Raw genomic sequence first — 21421 nt, forward strand, 5'->3', positions numbered from 1 at the left:
GACCAGTACTCCAGCTTTACTTTTATATAAACTTGGGGCAAAGTTCCAACAAACACACACATTAAGTGGGGAGTGGTGCAATGTCTGTAGGCCAGCTCATGAGATGTCTGTAAAAAAAACTACTCATAGTTAGTACTGTAGGTTTTTTCTTGAATCCGTAAAACCATTCTCCGGCCGTAAAAGTCTCTGTATTCCTCTGGTAGCTCTTCTAGGGTTTTCAGTGCCCTGTCTAAAATCTGTACTGCTCTTGAGGCTGCCGCAAGATCTTTGTTTCCATAGGTGTCTGTCTTATCATAGCAATTAGAAGGAAGGTGTTTCCAGAAAACATTGACTCCCACGCCAAACTCCTCAGAAGTCACATTATGGAACCACAAAGCTATAAGCAGAGAGAGAAAAACTTTGAATGAAAATGCCTTGAATACAGTAACTAGAATCTGTAAGATATTGCTGTGAACAGTTAAAGATGCTCTGATGTGTTTTTCTTATATAAAAAATACCAATTTTTATGGCTAGCAAACAGTAATTGTACTTTAATGTTTCAGATTGGCAGAGACTGCTATAATTTCAGTATTCAGCATTCAGTATTTTTCTGTAAATATTAATTTCTGTAAGTTAGGTGGAGCTTATGATTTTCTACAGCTGAGAACACAGTACAGTATGACTATATTCTCAGTCACCCAGTCCTAAGATCCTGTGTGACTAATGCAATACCTAGGAGCAGGACTATGTAATGCCCTCACCAAGCTGCACACCTACCATGCAATCTGGACCTGCCAAGTGCTTGACACCTACCCCTGTTTCCACAGCACAAGCCTGGCAGCAAAAATAGGAGGTATATTTATTTGCTAGTGATCTGTTTTGCCATGGGCAAGCAGCTAGGTTTGATTTAGTGGCTCATAATTTGCAGGGGCCTGATTTAAGCATAAATTGAAATAAAGACTCCCAACGACACATTTTGAAGAAGACAGTATTTTAACCTCAAACCAGCAAAGATCAGTTCATAGAAATGAGTCCTTATCTTAATAGTATTCAGACATAGCCTTTTGTAAGTCTTCAGGGACTTACTTTTTACTGTTTAAAGGAAGAAAGCTTGAAAAACCTGTATAGCAGAGGACTCAGGTTGCTAAAATGCAGCACCATGGTTAACTGAAAAAAATGGCAGTAAGTGTTAAGAGGGGAAATGTGATTTTCTGCTTTATACACCAATCCTCATTTCCAGAAATGTTATCTAATTCAGTCAACATTGCATTCACGTTTTCTAAGAAAACTGAAGTGCTAAGTTTGTAACAGTCCACTCTGCCATTTTCCCAGGTAGGCTAGATTAATCACACTTATTACAAAACAAAGACTTGTGAATGCAACTATTTCCTCACCTGAACATTAATGCTGTCTTAAACTGCATGTCATGTATTCTGATGCAAGTACATTGATTAGATTTTAGTCCGCTTGTGTGCTATTTAAATACTTAAACCCTCTTGAGGAGAGCAGATAGCTACAACTGCCTAGTGCCCTCAGCATCTGCAACGCTGTCAGTACTCTGAAATGCTATTATTATGCTAACATAATTATGCCAGGTCAGTTTTGAAACAAGCTATATTGAAAATGTATCCACATGCAAAGCATACCCAATACATAATTTTTGTAGGTGTGATGCAGCATTCATTTGGGTGCAGTTTTTAAAAGATGCATCCTCTTGGAAAAATCCACAGCGACACACACACGGCTGCACCATGAGATTTAAGCTGATTAATCATACCACCGTAAGTTTTTTGGATTGTTACATACACTGTACACCTTAAGCCCCTTAAACAGCAATCCAAGAAGTAATGGAGGAAAACAAAATGAGATTTCTGTGCCCACTTACCTGGAATAAACAAGACATCTCCTGCATTTAGCTGGCATTCATAACGTCTGGCCTTGACAAAGAGAGGGTATTTTTTCAAATCTGGCTCGTCCACATCTAGCACCTCTGACTTGGTACCTAATGAAGATGTGAACAAACAATGGACATGACTGTTTTGCTATTCGATTACTCTCAGGGATGCAAACATACTATGCAGGTATCCCAATGTGGGAAAAGGCAGAGAGGAAAAACTGCATGTGTGTGTATACACTCCTGTGTGCTGAAGGCTGTCAATAGTACCCTATTTCTATTACTCTAGCGGACATTTGCAGCTATCAAATATAAGTGAATCCAATTCAGCCACGGTGTACTTTTAAAGGAAACATTCATCAGAACAGCTGACATACTTACCCTCAATCCTAAAAATACTAGAACCTGTTTTCACTGAAAGTGAAGGGACAGGATACCCAAATCCTGTCTGTGAAATCACCCCAGGCCTCAAAACTGTCCAAAATTCCTTTTGTCTTCTAAAAATCCACAGCTAAAGCTTTCCTCTGCTTATTCTCACAAGATGATGTGCATAGGCAAACCGTTACTTTTTATCAGTACAAGAAGGCTTCAAAAAGCTAATGTTCTGTTCAAAGCAAGGCCTGAGAACTGCATCTTCTCTCATTCCAGTTGCAACACATCTGAACATGCTGAACGCAAGGCTTCTCTCATTCCCCCTTTCCTGGGAAGGGTGCAAAGAGTCCAAAAGAGTCCCAAGACAGGGGAGCTTTCTGTTCATGCTCAGAGGAACTCATGGGCAGGACTCCTGAGGGAGGAGAAAAGGGGAGGGAACTGGAAGGGGATATATACTCTGTGCACATGACTGTGAACTCGTGCATGCCTTTTGTGAGTTATCACACTTGCTCCTTCTACCAGTTCATGGATGGTAGAAATAAAGCTTTTTCTCTGAAACTATTCCTTGAGTGTCTGTTGACTCCCATTTCCCCTTTCCCGGGCGCAATATTTTTCCCACCCGAGGGCAAAGCCTCATAAGGCTACAAAAGTAAACATAGCACAACAGGATTTTGCTACAAGCCTGTTATGTTCCTCCACTCAAGTGATTTCCGTAAAGATTGCTTGAATGTATGGATCATTCTGAACAGAATCTTCTACTCAGTCTCATCTAGAATGCAAACTGCCAATCTGAGTAACTGTCAAATGATCTCTACCAATTTGCACCTGGTTCATATGTTGCCTAATCTGCCTAGCTATCTCAGTGGGGAAAAGGACTGGATTTGTCTGGTTGGGGTTTGGGGGTGTTCCCCCCTTTTTATAGCTTGGAAGTGACTAAGTGCTGACCCAGGAGATGTGGAGTTGTTTAGAAAGCAATGTGCTCACAATCCTAGGCAATGCTATTTTTTTTAAAAAAAGGCATCCTGAAAATTACAGGGCAGTTAGCTTAACATCTGGTCTGTAAAAAAAGTGGAATAAAGCATTACTTAATATGGAATAACCCTGAGATTAAGAGTCTCATGCTCTACCAGCTGGGCTATCCCAGGGCCCAATGACCATCAATGGTTATGGCTAAATGGAAACTCCAGGTTCAGAGGCAGTTTGACAGCAAATAGCAGCTGCTAGAGAGCAACAGCAAGGAAATGTTGCTGTTGTCATGCCCTGCTTCACGTGGGCTCGCCAGAGGCATCTGGTGGGTCGCCGTGGGACAGGACAGGCCTTTGGTTTGATCCAGCAGGTCATGTGAGTAGTAAGCTGTCCACCACTGAAGAAAATGGGTTGTATCCAGCTAAGTCAGAGCAGACCCACTGAAATCAATGGACATGACTAATTGAAGCTCATTGACTTCAGTGGATCTGCTCTGGCCTAGCTAGATAAAACCCCAAGGCAGAATCCATTGTTAGGAAGGCCGACTTCCATTTATGCAACTGGATTTCTCCTTTCGCTTGTGTGCCCCCCAAATCTGCTCTGGAGGGTCTCCATTGGAGTAGTTTCTGGGGGGAGGTGTCGCAGGTGGGACTGGGGGGGAGGAGGAGGCAGGGAGGGGGAGTCCCACTGCACAAGTGAAAGTGAGTTCCTGTGGCATGTACCATACCTGATAAATACAAATATGGTGCATCACGAGGACTGTACAGTACAACCTTCTTCTTTCCGGTCACCTGAATTAAGAAGTTATCCATTACCTAAAAATGTGAAAATGACAAGTATTACTTGGCATGCGACCAGAAAAGAATTTCAGTTATCACAATACAGTGGTACCTCGGGTTACATACGCTTCAGGTTACAGACTCCACTAGTGGTGCTTCAGGTTAAGAACCGTTTCAGTTACGCTGCCAATAAAGCGTAAGATGAGCTTGTCATCGTTCTTTGTTAAAAGATGCTTAGAGGCATATTACCTACATCATAATGTGTCCAAAGTTGCATTCCTGCTGAGCTTATGCGGAAGACAGTAGAGAAAAACTGCTCTTTTTCAAAGTACTCCGGGATCTGAATATCATCTGCCAGCAGAGGAAACTGCTTTCTGAGATCTGCAATCTCCTGAAACAAAAACAAAGAATAAAGGGAGGGGTCATATTTAAGGTTTTCTATAAAGTGTCCGATTCAATGGGAAAGGGTGGAAATCACTGGGACACTACATACAGGCATGATCTCATTCCTCAGCAGGTGCTGAGAATAATTAAGGAGCAGATCCACCTGTATTTCTTCCCACATAAACATGAGGGGCCATTGGAAACTTGACTGAATATTTGACTTAGTAGATGAACTAGTAAAAAGGTTAAAGGGACCCCTGAACATTAGGTCCAGTCGTGACCGACTCTGGGGTTGCGGCGCTCATCTCGCTGTATTGGCCGAGGGAGGCGGCGTACAGCTTCTGGGTCATGTGGCCAGCATGACTAAGCCGCTTCTGGCGAACCAGAGCAGCGCACGGAAACGCCGTTTACCTTCCCGCTGGAGTGGTACCTATTTATCTACTTGCACTTTGACGTGCTTCCGAACTGCTAGGTTGGCAGGAGCAGGGACCGAGCAACGGGAGCTCACCCCGTCGCGGGGATTCGAACCGCTGACCTTCTGATCGGCAAGCCCTAGGCTCTGTGGTTTAACTCACAGCGCCACCCATGTCCCTAGATGAACTAGTACGAGCTGCCAAAAAAAAAAGGCCTTTTCGTTTGCCAAGGATAAATTGAGTCCTTGAGCCACAATAACCAGGGTTGTTTGTGGTCTGCGTTTGGATAAATAAGGCACAATATGATGTGTACAAATGCGGTAATTGTGTGTACATTTTGCATCTTAAAAAAAAAGTCCCAAACACCGCATTCAATTCCAAACCCTGCAGAAACGGGGGTTTGTTTTTTGCAAGGGGGCAGGAGAGGTACGAGTAGATTAGGAACATCTGGCTAGAATAACATGGTTGAAGTTTGCGTAGGAAACATTCCACATTCTTCAGAACCAGTAGCGTCTTTTACAAACACTACTTGTACACTTTCAGATCCATCTCCAAAACCATATGAAGGGCTGGATTTAGGTTTGATGAGGCCCTAAGCACTGAAGGTAATGGGGCCATTTATATGTCCAGCTGTCCTTTGTCAACAACAAATTGTCACTGTTTTTTGTGTTGAATATATGCTTAATGGTAATTTATGAACCTAATAGGTGTCTAAAGCCATTTGCACATAACCAGTAGGAGCCTACACAACACACAACACTGTTGCTGTATGTAGGTTTTATTTTATTTCTTTTTAACATATTTTGGAAATGCACATCCAGTTTTTTTCCCTTTAAATTTTTTTGGGGGCCCCCAAGAGAGTGGGGCCCTAAGCTATAGCATGTTAAGCATATACATAAATCCAGGACTGTGGATCAGGGAGGACTGTGACAGGGAATGGTCCTCATGAATCTCATCCAGCATTTGGTGCCTAAAGGTAAAGGGACCCCTGACCATTAGGTCCAGTCGTGACCGACTCTGGGGTTGTGGCGCTCATCTCGCTTTATTGGCCAAGGGATCCGGCATTTGTCCGCAGACAGCTTCCGGGTCATGTGGCCAGCATGACAAAGCCACTTCTGGCGAACCAGAGCAGCGCACGGAAACGCCGTTTACCTTCCCGCCGGAGCGGTACCTATTTATCTACTTGCACTTCATGCTTTTGAACTACTAGGTTGACAGGAGCAGGGACCGTGCAACGGGAGCTCACCCTGTCGTGGGGATTCCTAGGCTCTGTGGTTTAACCCACAGCGCCACCCGCATCCCTACATGCCCTCTAAATGAGTGAAGAGGGTTCAGTCAATTCTCCTACCCACCCCCATCAGATCCAAACTGCCCTCTTTCCCCCTCTTTTATTTTTTTAAAACAAGGCATATCCCAATGAAGTGTTTTATAGGAAAGCAAAGGAACACTCCTTAAGATGAGACACCATTACTCACCTTCCTTGGGTCTTCTCCCAGGGATCGCAAATAATATTTTTCATCCTTAAGAAAGACAGAAGTCATTTAAATGAACACACATCAACATTTTGCTATGGGGCCATTTAGGTGACAATAAATGGCTCGATAGATCCAGTCTAATTTGCTAAGTTGATGGGGTTTTTCCCTGTTGTTTGCTGAAGAAATGGAACATTATTTAGAAATAATGCGAAAAAACATAAGCAAGGTCCTGACATCTTGGACAATTATTTACTCATTTAGATTTAAAGCCCATCCAACAGTTGTTATTTAATTGACATTCATTCTGATTTGTTTGCATCAAAGCAACTGTTCACCTCATACTTTGCAGTGCATTTTCCAGTCACTTTCCTTATTGCAAAAAATCTCATTTTTGAAAAAAGTGGGCTGTAGATGTGTAAAACAGAGTTGCAATATGCCACTCACCTAATCATTAGCAGCTAACTGAATAAATTATTACAATATTAAAGTCTCTCTCAACCATTGGTTGTATGGTGATCTTTAGCCAAGAGGAGCCACCGTCTTATCTTTAATCAGCAAAACATGTATCATTTAGCTAATCAGCTTAAAGATTTTAGGTCAGGCTTCCTCAACCTCGGCCCTCCAGATGTTTTGAGACTACAATTCCCAGCATCCCTGACCACTGGTCCTGCTACCTAGGGATCATGGGAGTTGTAGGCCAAAAACATCTGGAGGGCCGAGGTCGAGGAAGCCTGTTTTAGGTCTTTGTCCTCTCAAAAACTGCCATGCCAAAGAGAGAATGAGGCCCATGCTTAATACAGTGGGAGTTGTTATTAAAGGTAAAGATAAAGGGACCCCTGACCATTAGGTCCAGTCGTGACCGACTCTGGGGTTGCAGCGCTCATCTTGCTTTACTGGCCAAGGGAGCCTGCATACAGCTTCCGGTTCATGTGACCATCATGACTAAGCCGCTTCTGGCAAACCAGAGCAGCTCACGGAAACACCGTTTACCTTCCCGCTGGAGCGGTACCTATTTATCTACTTGCACTTTTGATGTGCTTTCGAACTGCTAGGTTGGCAGGAGCAGGGACCGAGCAATGGGAGCTCACCCCGTCGCGGGGATTCGAACCGCCGACCTTCTGATCGGCAAGTCCTAGGCTCTGTGGTTTAACCCACAGTGCCACCTGCATCCCTCTGGGAGTTATTATTACTATTTATTAAATTTGTATACCGCCCCATACCCGCAGGTCTCGGGGCAGTTCACAGGATAAAATTACACAGTAAAAACACAAAATACATAATCCAAACAAAAACAACCCAATATCCCACCCAACACATTTTAAAAGGGCACTGGAGTTACTTCTGAATAAACACACATGCAGGACTGCGTTGCAAATCTAGGCTGAGATCCCAAAGCCACACAGCTAATTCTGTGGCCCAAGAGGACATTAGACTCATGCTTTTCAATCAGCAGCGCCCTCACGTCATGTGGCAAATACAAAAACATTTTGAAATAAAAGGAGAAATGTTTAAAGTAGCTACTCAGCTAAAGGGGTCAAAGTGCTTCAGAAACTGTATGTGAAACAGCTTTGAATCCAGCATAGACCAAGTGCTATTAAAAAGAGAGAGAATTAAAAAGAACTCTTCTGCATATTGTCATATAATCAGTCATAATGCAGTCAATTACACTGCAAAGAGTTGGAAAGGACCCCCAGCTGATGGTGGTTGTTAATGCTGGATCCCACCAGAGTCTATGTGCACTGGCTATAAATGCATCAAAGGTTCGGCTGCAGTGAGACACTGCAATCCTGCACACACAAACACATACCTGGGAGTACTTACTTTTGAGTAGACAGTCCTAAGATTGTACTGATATTATGCAACCCTGCCCACAGTTACTTGAGAGTAAGAACCACCCACACCCTGTAGAATTTACAGCAAAGTACAGTTCTCATCTCACATTTTAAGGCATTTTGTGGGATTAATATTTTGAATTTCAACCTACACCTCCCCCCAAAAAGCCGTATCTCAGTGTAATTACAATATCACCATCTTACCTCTGAAATAAAGTAATCTGTATGTTTGGCTTCAGCAGCTCTCCTTATGAATACATCGAAAGGTAACGTTCTGAAATAAAAATATATTTAAATTAAAACTCTCCAGGCGTTTCACATGGAATGGGACTTTTACCAGATATGGGGCACCATTGCAATAACAACTCCAAAAATAGATTGCTTTGCTTTTTAAAACCCACAAGGCTTACCGGGGGGGGGACCAGGGGTGTGTGGAACCCACTGCAAATTGCTTAACTGGCTTATATTTATACTGTTCTTTGATTTATGTTTTTAGCTTTGCACAGCATCGGTGGTTTTAATGTTTCATTTATGTTGTGTCATGTTAATACTGGCAAGGAAACATGTCAATGGACTTAACTCTAAGTGCATTCCTTTAGGACTGTGCTATTAGCCCCACTGTTTACAATGGAAATAATTACAAGTAGCCCTGACCCACCAAATTTGTGGTTTTCGTTTATGCTGGGACATTATATTCTAAAACCAAGGCTCTCGTTTTCTTTCACACAGAGCACCATGAAGTTTAAGTAAGAGCACACAATGTCCCCCTTTGGTGTTTGAATGGGTCACGAGGATAGGAGCTGTCTAAGACAGCTTAGGAATTTCACAGGCAAATGAAAATGGACAATTGGATAAATTAGATCTTGGTAGTGACATTACCCTGCTTGGTTCACTGGGGAAGAAGGGGCGATTATTCAGAGCCACAGCGGAACAAAAATGGTCTGTGCATCAAGGGTCGTGAGGTGGGAATACAGCAATTAGGCTTTGAAAAGCAGTTCCAACAATTCAAGAAAGAACACTCCGGGTAGTAGAACGCTCCCAAACCCAATGCCAAAAAAGTTGTTTTTTCATTTTAACAAAACTGCATTTTTGCAGTTAATTGTGCTAGATCAAATCAATTTTAAACTTCCAGTAATGGAAACTTATCAGAAACCTGTTAAAATACATACTGTAATTGTCATATAATCAGACATGCTACTGTCAATTACACTGCTTATATAAAGGGTATGAGCTGTTCTGGGGGTTCTCCTGAACCCATTCTCCTGAATTCTCCTGAATCCCATTGCGCTAATCACTGTCCCAACTTTTTTCAAAGAGGGCCAGATTTGATGAAGTGAAGGGCCGTGAGGGCTGACCAAAGGGCCAACCAAGTTTTTTTTTTAGGGTTGAAGTTTTGGGATTTGAAGGGGCAGGATTAAACCAACCGGTGGGCCAGATTAGGACTTTGGACATGCCTCCACTAGTGGGATTCCTTGTGCTGCCTTCTGCTAATGAAATTGGGTAGTTGAATCCCACCTGTTTCCTAAACATATTAGGTCTTTTGTATGTCACCCGCTTCCCTACAACTGGGGTAGTGAGCATGGTGCCTTCTAGATGTTGCTGAACGACAGTTGACCATTGGCCATGCTGGCTGAGGTTGATGAGAATCATAGTCCAAAATCATCTGGAGGGCAAGACTCTGGCTACCCCTGGCCCTTAGCCTATAAACCCCATTGCTTATTTTCCCCAAGCTCTCTAGGACCCACTGTACTGCTTCTTCACCACATACCCAGCTCACACTTTCTCTCTCCCTCCCTCTCTGTCACACACAGGAACATGGATTCTCAGCACAATCTGAAACCCCTTCCTTTCAACAATGCTAGTAGGATCACCCATTTTAGAACTCCAAGTCTTGATTCTTTATTGGCCTACTACCAACAAGACATGACACAGGTATATACAGTTACATACGCTTCGGGTTACATACGCTTCAGGTTACAGACTCCGCTAACCCAGAAATAGTGCTTCAGGTTAGGAACTTTGCTTCAGGATGAGAACAGAAATCGTGCTACGGCGGCAGCAGGAGGCCCCATTAGCTAAAGTGGTGCTTCAGGTTAAGAACAGTTTCAGATTAAGTACGGACCTCTGGAACGAATTAAGTACTTAACCTGAGGTACCACTGTATAGCATTCAAAGTGTTGGTGCTGACCTTTAAAGCCCTAAACAGCCTCGGCCCAGTATACCTGAAGGAGCATCTCCACCCCTGTCATTCAGCCCTGACACTGAGGTCCAGCTCCAAGGGCCTTCTGGCGGTTCCCTCACTGCAAGAAGTGAAGTTATGGGGAAACAGGCAAGAGAGCCTTCTAACTCTGACAGGTGGGTGGGACCACTAGTCAATTACCTGATGTCATAAAGATGGCAGGTGATTGACACCTGTCAAAGTTCAGCAGTTAATCAGCTGCTTGGCACTTAAATGGAATCGCCTGAAAAGAGAGCATTTCTGTCTGCTAAGAACATGGTTGGGATTCAGAAATGTTTTCCCCCAGCACCTTAAATACAAACTGCATCCTCTGGAAAGAAAGAAAAATGTTCTGTTTTTCAACGGAGCGTATTCAAAGTGCTGGAGAAAGCTCTCTGAATCAAAGCCAGCTCTCCTTGTGCAGCCCATCACTGCACATCATTGCCGGTGCCTGCAGAGTCTGCACTGCACTTGAAGCCCCTGTAGCCTTTCTAGGCCCTTTAACCATGGGTAGGAAAGCCTTGCACCCGGGGAGGGAAGAAAAGAGTCAAAACGACACCAAGGGGTTAAATACAGAGAAAGAGCATTTATTCTGCCATGGGGGGGGGTGCTGAGGCACCTGTGTGATGAATTCACAAAACAGGCCGCGCCGAAAACATTTTTACAAGCAGGTTTTATCCTTTTTTCAAACCCCTTTTTTCCTCTCCCCCTTCACAGGTTTGCATAGAAATGTTTCTCTCCTGTTCCCTGGCTCTGTTCCCGGAATAAAGTTTGCAACAAGCTGGATGTGCTATTGACAAGGTCAGCTAGCCTGAGAAGCGAAAAGGCATTGTTCTTCAGCTACCTTTTTGCTACAAAGAAAGACGCTTAGCTAAAAACTTTTTTAGCCTTAGAGAAAATAATTTGAAAAGTGCAATTTGAAAAGTGCTTGAGGCTTTGAGGCCTGGTTGGGGGGGTCCCCCCTTCACCCCTACAAACAGCGGACAGTTCCTTCAAAGTTCCTTGCAAAGGGCTTTCTGGCCCAGCCACTACTTTACGTCCTCCACAGCTCATGTCATAGATGAAGCAAGGCCTAATTAGGCCTACAGTCCAGAAGTTCCACACTCCTGGTATATATATTTCCCAGTTCTGGTTTGAAAAAGCCACAAAACCCAATTGTGTTGTCATGACAATAGGAAAACAACAGGGTGAGTGTACAGAAGAAAGCACAAGTCATCAGCGAAGTGGTCTGATCTGCACAATATTTGAATGTATCGCAAAGCCACATAGGGAACTGCTTTTGCCTTGGTGTCCCATAAGATGTGAAGGCCTGAAAATTAAACTGAGGAGCAGAAGAGGTCACAGATAGCGCGGGGCGATATATCAATATATCATGCATATCTTGATATTGGTTTCATGGTTTTTGACCTAGCAATATATCGCAAATCATGGTGTGTGTTAGGGCTGGGCAATATATCATCCAAAACCAGTTTCAAGTCCATATGATACTGGTTTTATAATTTTTGACCCGCCAATATATTGCGAATCATGGTGTGTGTGTGTGATGCCAAAATCAAATGTGGGGGGAAAACATGAAGCCAGAAAATGCCTCTACACAGCTCCAACCTTATTTCAAACATTGTGATACAGTGGTACCTCGGGTTAAGTACTTAATTCATTCCGGAGGTCTGTTCTTAACCTGAAACTGTTCTTAACCTGAAGCACCACTTTAGCTAATGGGGCCTCCTGCTGCTGCCGCGCCGCTGGAGCACAATTTCCGTTCTTATCCTGAAGCAAAGTTCTTAACCTGAAGCACTATTTCTGGGTTAGCGGAGTCTGTAACCTGAAGCATATGTAACCTGAAGCGTATGTAACCTGAGGTACCACTGTATATCAGTATGTCACAATGTTTAACTGGTAATATATCACGTTGAAAACCAGATATCACCCACCACAGAACATCAGGTCAACCGTTCTTGGAAAGGAAAAAATCTCTTACAGCTTCAAAAGCAGCACAAGATAACAACTCATAATTCAGAATGTCATTTGCAAAGTGAAAGCACAGATCCCGTATAAAAAGTTTCAAGCAGAAGTACTGAGTCTCTAAAAGTCTGGAGCATTCCTCCAAAAGCAGAGAAAGTATTGAAACGGAATACCTATACAGAAAGTTCTTACTGAGGAAGTCCATCTGTGGCACCGCAGAAACATGAACCTTTACTTCTTTATTTCCTGATGCTTGACTGAGGTAATCCACAGTCCACTTGGTCATGCAAGGGCCCAAATCGATACCTTTCAGCACTACTGGCTTTCTCTAAGAATTAAAAAAAAAAATTATTGCAGAACATTTTTGCAATTCTACTAACTTCTACCAACAACCATTCTCAACAGTACAGACAGTTATGACATCTAAGAATATACTGGCATAATGTTACTAATCAATGCAAATACATACATGCTTTCAAACTTTACATCTTTGTTGAGTTTCAACTTAAAAATGCTGAAAGTCAATATGAGCGTCATGTTGACGTTGTGATGTTCTGGTAAAATACAGGGCAGGGCAGGGCGGTTGGTGAATGATTTTTTTTTTCATCTGGTGCTGAAGTGACTTGAAAGCAATCCATTACAACCTATAGCAGCCTAACAGGAGGACCCTTCTGGAAATTGTCACCTACACACACATGAATTTGTAAATCTGTTTGGGCTTGGCTACCCAGAGCTTAATTTCCCAGTAGTGATGTGTGGAAGTGAGAGCTGGACCATAAAGAAGGCTGATCGCCGAAGAATTGATGCTTTTGAATTATGGTGCTGGGGAGACTCTTGAGAGTCCCATGAACTGCAAGAAGATCAAACCTATCCATTCTTAAGGAAATCAGCCCTGAGTGCTCACTGGAAGGACAGATCCTGAAGCTGAGGCTCCAATACTTTGGCCACCTCATGAGAAGAGAAGACTCCCTGGAAAAGACCGATGTTGGGAAAGATGGAGGGCACAAGGAGAAGGGGACAACAGAGGACGAGATGGCTGGACAGTGTTCTAGAAGATACCAGCATGAGTTTGACCAAACTGCGGGAGGCAGTGGAAGACAGGAGTGCCTGGCGTGCTCTGGTCCATGGGGTCACGAAGAGTCGGACACGACTAAACGACTAAACAACAACACCTAGGGCTTAAATGCATGACCTCTCAAACACATGCATTTGGAGTGGACATCATGTGGTGTTGCTGTTTTACAGAAAGCGAAGAAGTATCATGGCAATAAGTCTGACGGTTTTGTTTTTGTTTTTTTAAGAGTTCTACAAAAATATAAAACTTATTATCGTTACAACACTGGTAACCAGAGAACCAGGGAAGGTGCGATCTTTTTTTTTCCCTACCAGAGGGTAGATGTCCTGCAGAAAGCGCTCCCGGGTGACCCCGGGGTACTGAGCCAGGGGAATGACTCGCTGCCCCTCCATTCCGGGACCAGATCCTCTCTCCCTCTCGTTTCCGCGATCGGGTTGCTTCCTCCAGGGAAACCAGGCTTTCCAGGCCGAGAAAACCGCGCGGTTGTTTTCTCCTCACAAGGGGAAGGTGGGATAAAGCAGACTCCTGCCTGGAAACCCCTTGCGAGGCGCTTCCAGCCCAGCGCGTAGGAGACGATCCTGGGCTGGGTCAGCTCAGTCCGTAAGGCAGAGTTCCCCACACGTGGGTCTCCAGCTGATTTTGGACTACAACTCCCATCATCCCTAGAGAGCAAGACCGGTGCTCGGGGATTGTAGTCCGAAAACAGCAGGAAACCCAAGTTTGGGCTAAAAGATCCCTGCGTTGCGAGGGTTTTGGGGTGAGCTGGTCCCTTTCGACGCTTCTATGGCTCGGCCCTAAGGCGCTGGAGGGGAGGCGGCCGGAACCTTCCTCCCGGCGGAACCTTCCTCCCGGCGCTCTCTCGCTCCGCCCGGACCCCTTTCGCGGCCGGACTCCCGCGGGATGACGGGAGGGCTGAGGCGGGGAGCGATGGCGCTGCCCGTGGGCGTCTCCCGCAGCCGCTGCCCGTGGGCCCTGCGGGTCCCCGCGGCCCACCCGCGCCGGTACTTCCAGCTCCCGGCGGCGGACCAGGCCAAGCCCGGCCGGGCCGGGTTCCCGCGGCCTCCCTCTCCCCGCCGGGCTGCCCTTGCGGCGCCGCCGCCGCCCCGCTTGCCCGTCGCCCCCTCGCGTCCCTGCAGCGGCGGCCCCGAGCCCGGCGGGCGGCGGAAGGCCGGCGTGGTGGTGGTCGGGGTGCCCAACCCGCTCATGTGGCTCCGCACCCGCCTCTACTTCTTCCTCGTCCGCGCCTACTTCGACCAGGAGTTCAGCGTCCACGAGTTCACGGAAGGGGCCAAGCAGGTGAGGAGGGGATTTGGGCAGGAGGCGAGGGAAGGAGGGCCGCCTCAGGGGGTCAGGATCCATGGGGCAGCACGTCTTTCTCCCCATCAGCCCTTGCCAGGGCCGGATTTTACGTATAAGCTAAAGAAGCTATAGCTTAGGGCCCTACACTCTTAAGTACAGTGGTACCTCGGGTTACAGACGCTTCAGGTTACATACGCTTCAGGTTACAGACTCCGCCAACCCAGAAATAGTGCTTCAGGTTAAGAACTTTGCTTCAGGATAAGAACAGAAATCGTGCTCCGGTGGCGCAGCGGCAGCAGGAGGCACCATTAGCTAAAGTGGTGCTTCAGGTTAAGAACAGTTTCAGATTAAGAACGGACCTCCAGAATGAATTAAGTACTTAACCTGAGGTACCACTGTAAAGCTAAAGGGACCCCTGACCATCAGGTACAGTCGTGACCGACTCTGGGGTTGCGGCGCTCAGCTCGCTTTATTGGCTGAGGGAGCCGGCGTACAGCTTTCGGGTCATGTGGCCACCATGACTAAGCCACTTCTGGCGAACCAGAGCAGTGCACGGAAACGCCGTTTACCTTCCCGCTGGAGTGGTACCTATTTATCTACTTGCAGTTGGACGTGCTTTCGAACCGCTGGGTTGGCAGGAGCAGGGACCGAGCAACGGGAGCTCACCCTGTCTCGGGGATTCGAACTGCTGACCTTATGATCGGCAAGTCCTAGGCTCTGTGGTTTAACCCACAGCGCCACCCGCGTCCCACTCTCTTGGGAGCCCCCAAAATAATTCAAGGGGGGAAAACTGGATGTACATTTCCAAAATATAAGATAAAAAACAAAAAAATAAAATCTACATACAGCAGCAGTGTTGTGTGTTGTGTAGGCTCCTATTTGTTATGTTCAAATGGTTTTAGATACCTGTTAAGTCCATCAATTACCATATAGCATATATTCAACACAAAAAACAGAGACAGTTTGTTGTTGACAAAGGACAACTGGATATATAAAGGGCCCCATTACCTCACTAGCTTGGGGCCTCATCAAACCTAAATCTGGCCCCGCTACTCGCTGATGCAGATCTTACCTCGCCCGTTCTTTTCTGGCAGGAAGGGGGCGTCATTTTGTGATCCGCCTCAGGCGCCAAAATGTCTTGGGTCGACCCTGGGTTATGGCGACCTTATCTTTCTTTTTCTTTGGCAATCACTCGTAGCCGAGTAAGGTTGTCTTCCATGAACACGGTGTGAGTCCGTGACTGCAGAGGCCAATTCTGGATCCGCACGTCCTTCCACAGTGGGGACATAGGTTTCCAGATAAGAGTTGATCACGGTGAGGGATTGCCAAACCTGCCCTCCTCTTAGCACATTTCTCCCTTTCGTCCTGAGGTCGAGTCCATGACACCTTTGGTAGAGGCTATTCTATAATTGGAGCACTCGCAGGCCAGTGTTTCCCAGTTGTCAGTGTTTATGCTACATTTATACCATTCTTAGTTCACTAGGGACACTGGTGGTTCTGTGGTCTAAACCACTGAGTCTCTTGGGCTTGCCAATTGGAAGGTCAGCAGTTCGAACACATGACGGGATGAGCTCCTGTTGCTTTGTCCCAGCTTCTGCCAACCTAGCAGTTCGAAAGCACGCCAGTGCAAGTAGATAAATAGGTACCACTGCGGCGGGAAGGAAAGCAGCATTTCCGTGCGCTCTGGTTTCCGTCACGGTGTCCCGTTGTGCCAGAAGCGGTTTAGTCAAGCTGGCCACGTAATCCGGAAAGAAGTCTGCGGACAAACACTGGTTCCTTTGACCTGAAAAGCAACATGAGCACTGCAAAGACGGAAGTAGCTTGTTTTTCTATGCTGTTTGCAGAGGAAAGGTAGCCTATCCCCCTCCCCTGCCTAGCATGAAAATCCAAGTGGCAAGCATTTTAGCAAGCTAGTGTTGTTATTTATTTATTTCATATTCTGCTCAGTTGTACAAAAACAAGAACGAAGTGGTTTACCAAAATGATAAAACAATAAAATCAAGAAACAATTACAACCATACATTAAAACATTACAAAAGTTAAAACATTAATAAGAGATTAAAATTACCTAGTAAGGTAAATAAGTGAAATTTGTTGTTGTTTAGTCGTTTAGTCATGTCCGACTCTTCGTGACCCCATGGACCAGAGCATGCCAGGCACTCCTGTCTTCCACTGTCTCCCGCAGTTTGGTCAAAAATAAGTGAAATTACAGTGGTACCTCGGGTTACATACGCTTCAGGTTACAGCCTCCACTAACCCAGAAATAGTGCTTCAGGTTAAAAATTTTGTTTCAGGATGAGAACCAAAATCGTGCTCCGGGGGCGCAGCAGCAGCAGGAGGCCCCATTAGCTAAAGTGGTACTTCAGGTTAAGAACAGTTTCAGGTTAAGTACGGACCTCTGGAACGAATTAAGTACTTAACCCAAGGTACCACTGTATCTTATATCAAAAAGTGGTGGAGGAAGGGTGCAACAGTCCATCCCACTTTCGCCAGCCTTCTTGGTTTCAATGCTGGTTGTGGTTCTACTTTCTCTTCAGTTACTGTGGAAGCCAAGGGAATAATGAGAAAACTGTGCTACTTCCACCTAGCAGCCCACTCATTCCTGGTTACATGTGGCAAGTTGTTAAGTGTAAGTCTCTTACAAGTGAAATCCATGGAGGGTACCAGTGATAACTAAATGGCCCCTCTGGGCACATGGACTGTATTGCTTTGAGTATTAGATGCCAAGGAAAAACAGTGATGGATGTTGAATTAGATGAATCCTTGGTCTGATCCAACAGGATCCTACCTCTCTTTCCCTGCCTCCCTACCACAACTATTCCAAAAGTCTAGTGATGAAGACTGCAGTGACTATGCCATTCCTTAGTTTTCAGGATACTGTTAAAGGTACATCAATCCAGCTAAGAAAGAAAGGTGGCATCCCTAACTCTGATTTCCCAGTTGCTTGAAATTCTTCTCTATTGATCCTTTTTCTACTGCACTACCTCTTGGTTGGGTAGGAGAGCTCTTCCTCCTTTTCTCTGGCACTATCCATCATTCGAGTCCGTTTTCAAGTTGCACAAACAGGACACCATTAAGCAGTCTAGGCAACTGAGCATAAAATAACTACCACTCCCTGTTTGCCGTTGCTTTGGTTGGGACTCTAGCTGAACAACAAGAGCACATCGATTTGTGAGACATAATATGTACTTAATACACAGAGAGAATACTGTGAATTTACTTCGGAGTAAAAAATTGATATTTGTTTGTGTGTCCTATCTTCTAGGCTTTTGCTCTTGTTTCAAGGCTAATTTCTCAGTGTAAATATGATCTACTGGAGGAGCTTGTATCAAAAGAGGTAAATGTTTGTTTCCATTGTTATGGTGAAACTGATATATCCATTGTTCCTTAAGCTGATGTAGTAGACCAAGACTAGAATACATTATTTGGGTCATATTTACCCCCATCTACTGCTTAAGCAGGAATAGCAACTGACACCTCAAAAAACTGGGTTTAGCACCTGAGCTTCTGGTAACAGAAAGCAGGATGTATCCTCCTGTGTCCTGCAGTTTATAACCTACTCACTGCCACTTCGTACTCTCTTCATTCTTTCTTCAGTCCCCCACCCCCCATTTAACTCCCTCAGTTCTACTGCCATCTCTTAAAGAAGCACAGGTCCATAGCTCTTTCAGTGGGAAGGCTCATTCCTGGAAGATGTAGTACTACTAGGAAGACCATCTATGAACACATGCAGAGTACTTCTCCCCTCATCAGTGAGCTATCTCCACCACCAGCCACTCATGGGGGGGAAAGGCTCCCAAGTTAGAGACTGTAACCTTTATGGAGGGACTAAGTTGTGAGACCTGAATCTCTCAGTTAAGCACCTTGTGAAAAGGAGTGTGCTTGGTGCCCAAACTCAGCTCCCTGTAGAGCACATCCTTGGAGATCCTGCCGTCTTCCATTCTGTAGATGTGTTAACAATGATCCCTTCTCAATCAGATGCTGCAGGTGCTGAAGGAGAAGCTTTCTTCACTTTCTGAAAGCCACAGAAGTGCCCTAGCTGCTGACGTGGATGAAATAATGTACACAACAGCAGGAGATGTTGGCATTTACTATGACGACAGTGGTATGCAACCGGTTCAGAATGCTTTACTTTAAATCCTTTGGCCACTTTTGGGAAACACTTATCATCCGTTGTCTGTGATACTGTTCAAAGTACTTTTCTTCAATCTGATGCTAACATTAATAATATTAAGGGCTTCTATACCACTAGAGGGACGCTGGTGGTGCTGTGGGTTAAACCACAGAGCCTAGGACTTGCCGATCAGAAGGTCAGCGGTTCGAATCCCCGCGACGGGGTGAGCTCCCGTTGCTCTGTCCCTGCTCCTGCCAACCTAGCAGTTCGAAAGCACGTCAAAGTGCAAGTAGATAAATAGGTACCGCTCCAGCGGGAAGGTTAACGGCGTTTCTGTGCGCTGCTCTGGTTCGCCAGAAGCGGCTTAGTCATGCTGGCCACATGACCCGGAAGCTGTACACCGGCTCCCTCGGCCAATAAAGCGAGATGAGCACCGCAACCCCAGAGTCGGTCACGACTGGACCTAATGGTCAGGGGTCCCTTTACCTTTACCTTTAATAATAACTTCCACTGTATTAAGCATGGGGCTCATTCTCTCTTTGGCATGGCAGTTTTTGAGTGGACAAAGACCTAAAGCAGGCTTCCTCAACCTTGGCCCTCCAGATGTTTTTGGCCTACAACTCCCATGATCCCTAGGTAGCAGGACCAGTGGTCAGGGGTGCTGGGAATTGTAGTCTCAAAACATCTGGTGGGCCGAGGTTGAGGAAGCCTGACCTAAAATCTTTAAGCTGATTAAGAACCTTTGAATAGCTGAGTGGAAGTAACATCCTTTCTCCATCAACAATCTGTTGTCCCACCACCTTCCTCACCTCCTTGAAAGCTGTAGTAGGTGTATAATAGCCTTCCAAATTAGGCTGTATGTGTGTGTTTGTTCTTAAATGGAGCATCTTTCTGCTCCATCCTTTTTGTACCAATCCACTTGTCAAGCTGTAGAATCGTATTTCCTCTTCTAATACTCTGTTTATCTTGAAAACAGGAAGAAAGTTTGTTAGCATCCTGATGCGTTTCTGGTATCTGACGAGTGCAGACCTCCCTGATGAGACTCCAGATGGAACCAAAATATTCCAGGTCGTGTTTGGAGATGAAACTTCACAGGAAACGAAGCGTCTTTTAACAGCAAATTATGAGTAAGCACATCCTTGGTTTTCTACGTGGCCACAGCATTGTGCTCTGTATATAAAGAAACTCCCATCAAATCAGTGCATTTTAGTTCAGGGTGTACTTTCCTGGAAAAAAAAAACCCCATGCCATTGTGAGAAAGCCACTTAGTTGACTATTTTCTCTCCTGAAATATGAGCAACAGTAAGGTGGGTGTGGGGGATGAAGAAGATAATCGAATTTATGCACTTATAATTGTGAATAATACATAAATGTGAAAAAATGGCAAATAAAAGTCGAGGCCAGGAATAGGTACATTAAACTCCTGCAAAAGAGAGAATGTTTTAACAGGTCTCCTAAAGTATCGATACAGAAACATTAAGATTTGATTGGTTTATTGTCCCAACATTTATTGTACCATTGGGAAGTATCCAGCTAAATAAAAAAACTGTGAGAGTGGAAGAACCATTGGACTTTCTCTGCACCCCACACAATCCCAAAATCTGCACCAGAGGGTTGGGGGGAACCCAAAACAGATTATCAGGAGTACAGGGGGAGAAGAGTAGGGAAATGTTTCCCTTTGCAAGGAGATAACCTTGTGCTGGTGGAATATTTGCCTTATTTCTACATTGAATACAACCCACTGGGATTAAGCAGCCAAGTTTGAGCCTATTATTACATTACCAAACGATACTTTATCCATCAGTTCAGTATTGGATTTGCTAAAACACTAAAAGCGTTATAAAGGATTTGCGAAAGTTTTACTGCTTGGCTTGTGTTATAGTCTCTTATTTCTGTTCTTTCTCCCCCACCCCCCCACCCCCAGATTTCGAAGAGAATTTACACAAGGTGTGAAACCAGACTGGACAATTACACGGATTGAACATCCAAAGCTATTAGAATGAATTGACTGGACACTTTCATAGACAGTTATTAATATTCTGGCATATCAGAAGACATCTCAAGATTTGTGTGCCACAATCTTTTGTGGACTGTTTTTGTACTTCTCGATTACCGGAACACAGTCTTGCTCCAAAGCATAAAAATAAAATCTTTTTCAGCAGACTTGGAAACTTCACAGATGTGTTCTTTGCCCGCCGTTGAAAGCGTCATTCGAAGTCACTTTCAATACGAAGCATGCTAAGTGGTTGTGCTGAGAAATATTGGTGTAAATTTGAAAAAAAGTGATGCATTGTCTGGCAGTTCATAACTGAATGTCCTGTTTCCCCCCCTCAATGATCTGTTCAAATGGTTTTTTCTTCGGGGTGGGGGGTGCACAATAAGGAAAGGAGAGAAGTGAGTTCCAAACTTCCTGTTTTATGTGTCACCGAAAGTAGAAGTTACATAATGGATACAGTCAAAAATCTTTGTTTTTCAGGAACATTAGAACTAATTTACAGCTTGTCTCAGTGGTGTCCAAACTTTGTTCAAAGAAGGCCAGATTTTATGAAGTAAAGTACCATGAGGGCCAACCAAAGGATTGAAGTTGCTGATTTTACCCTGAAGGTGTTGAGCTTTCTTTAGGATTGAAGTTGTTGAGGTTTTTGGGGGGATTTGAGGG

The 21421-nt window shown here is 44.8% G+C and overlaps 2 protein-coding genes across 5 annotated transcripts; one reads left to right on the forward strand and one right to left on the reverse strand.

Annotated features, from left to right (window-relative positions):
- Positions 1-13962, reverse strand: TYW5 (tRNA-yW synthesizing protein 5). 4 transcript variants are annotated; one of them, XM_083572542.1, is made up of 8 exons: positions 13661-13949; positions 12448-12602; positions 8299-8368; positions 6263-6307; positions 4244-4381; positions 3939-4026; positions 1865-1981; positions 1-376 (listed from the first exon to the last, which is right to left on the reverse strand). In XM_083572542.1, exons 1-8 carry the CDS (start codon positions 13739-13741, stop codon positions 120-122), a joined length of 951 nt encoding a protein of 316 aa, XP_083428668.1. In that variant the 5' UTR covers positions 13742-13949; the 3' UTR covers positions 1-119. The 4 variants fall into 4 exon arrangements, with proteins under 4 accessions (XP_083428668.1, XP_083428670.1, XP_083428669.1 ...); XM_083572544.1 differs by lacking the exon at positions 13661-13949 and adding an exon at positions 13447-13631; XM_083572545.1 differs by lacking the exon at positions 1-376 and adding an exon at positions 1478-1545 and having other exon boundaries at positions 1793-1981; positions 13661-13962.
- Positions 13963-14224: 262 nt separating this feature from the next.
- On the forward strand, positions 14225-20925 carry MAIP1 (matrix AAA peptidase interacting protein 1). Its single transcript, XM_083572768.1, has 5 exons — positions 14225-14645; positions 17914-17985; positions 18627-18753; positions 19739-19889; positions 20687-20925. The coding sequence occupies exons 1-5, from the start codon at positions 14250-14252 to the stop codon at positions 20763-20765; spliced, it is 825 nt and encodes a 274-aa protein (XP_083428894.1). The 5' UTR covers positions 14225-14249; the 3' UTR covers positions 20766-20925.
- The last annotated feature ends 496 nt before the right edge of the window (positions 20926-21421 follow it).

This window comes from Podarcis filfolensis, assembly GCF_964270895.1.
Source record: "Podarcis filfolensis genome assembly, chromosome: 1".
Taxonomy (NCBI): domain Eukaryota; kingdom Metazoa; phylum Chordata; class Lepidosauria; order Squamata; family Lacertidae; genus Podarcis; species Podarcis filfolensis.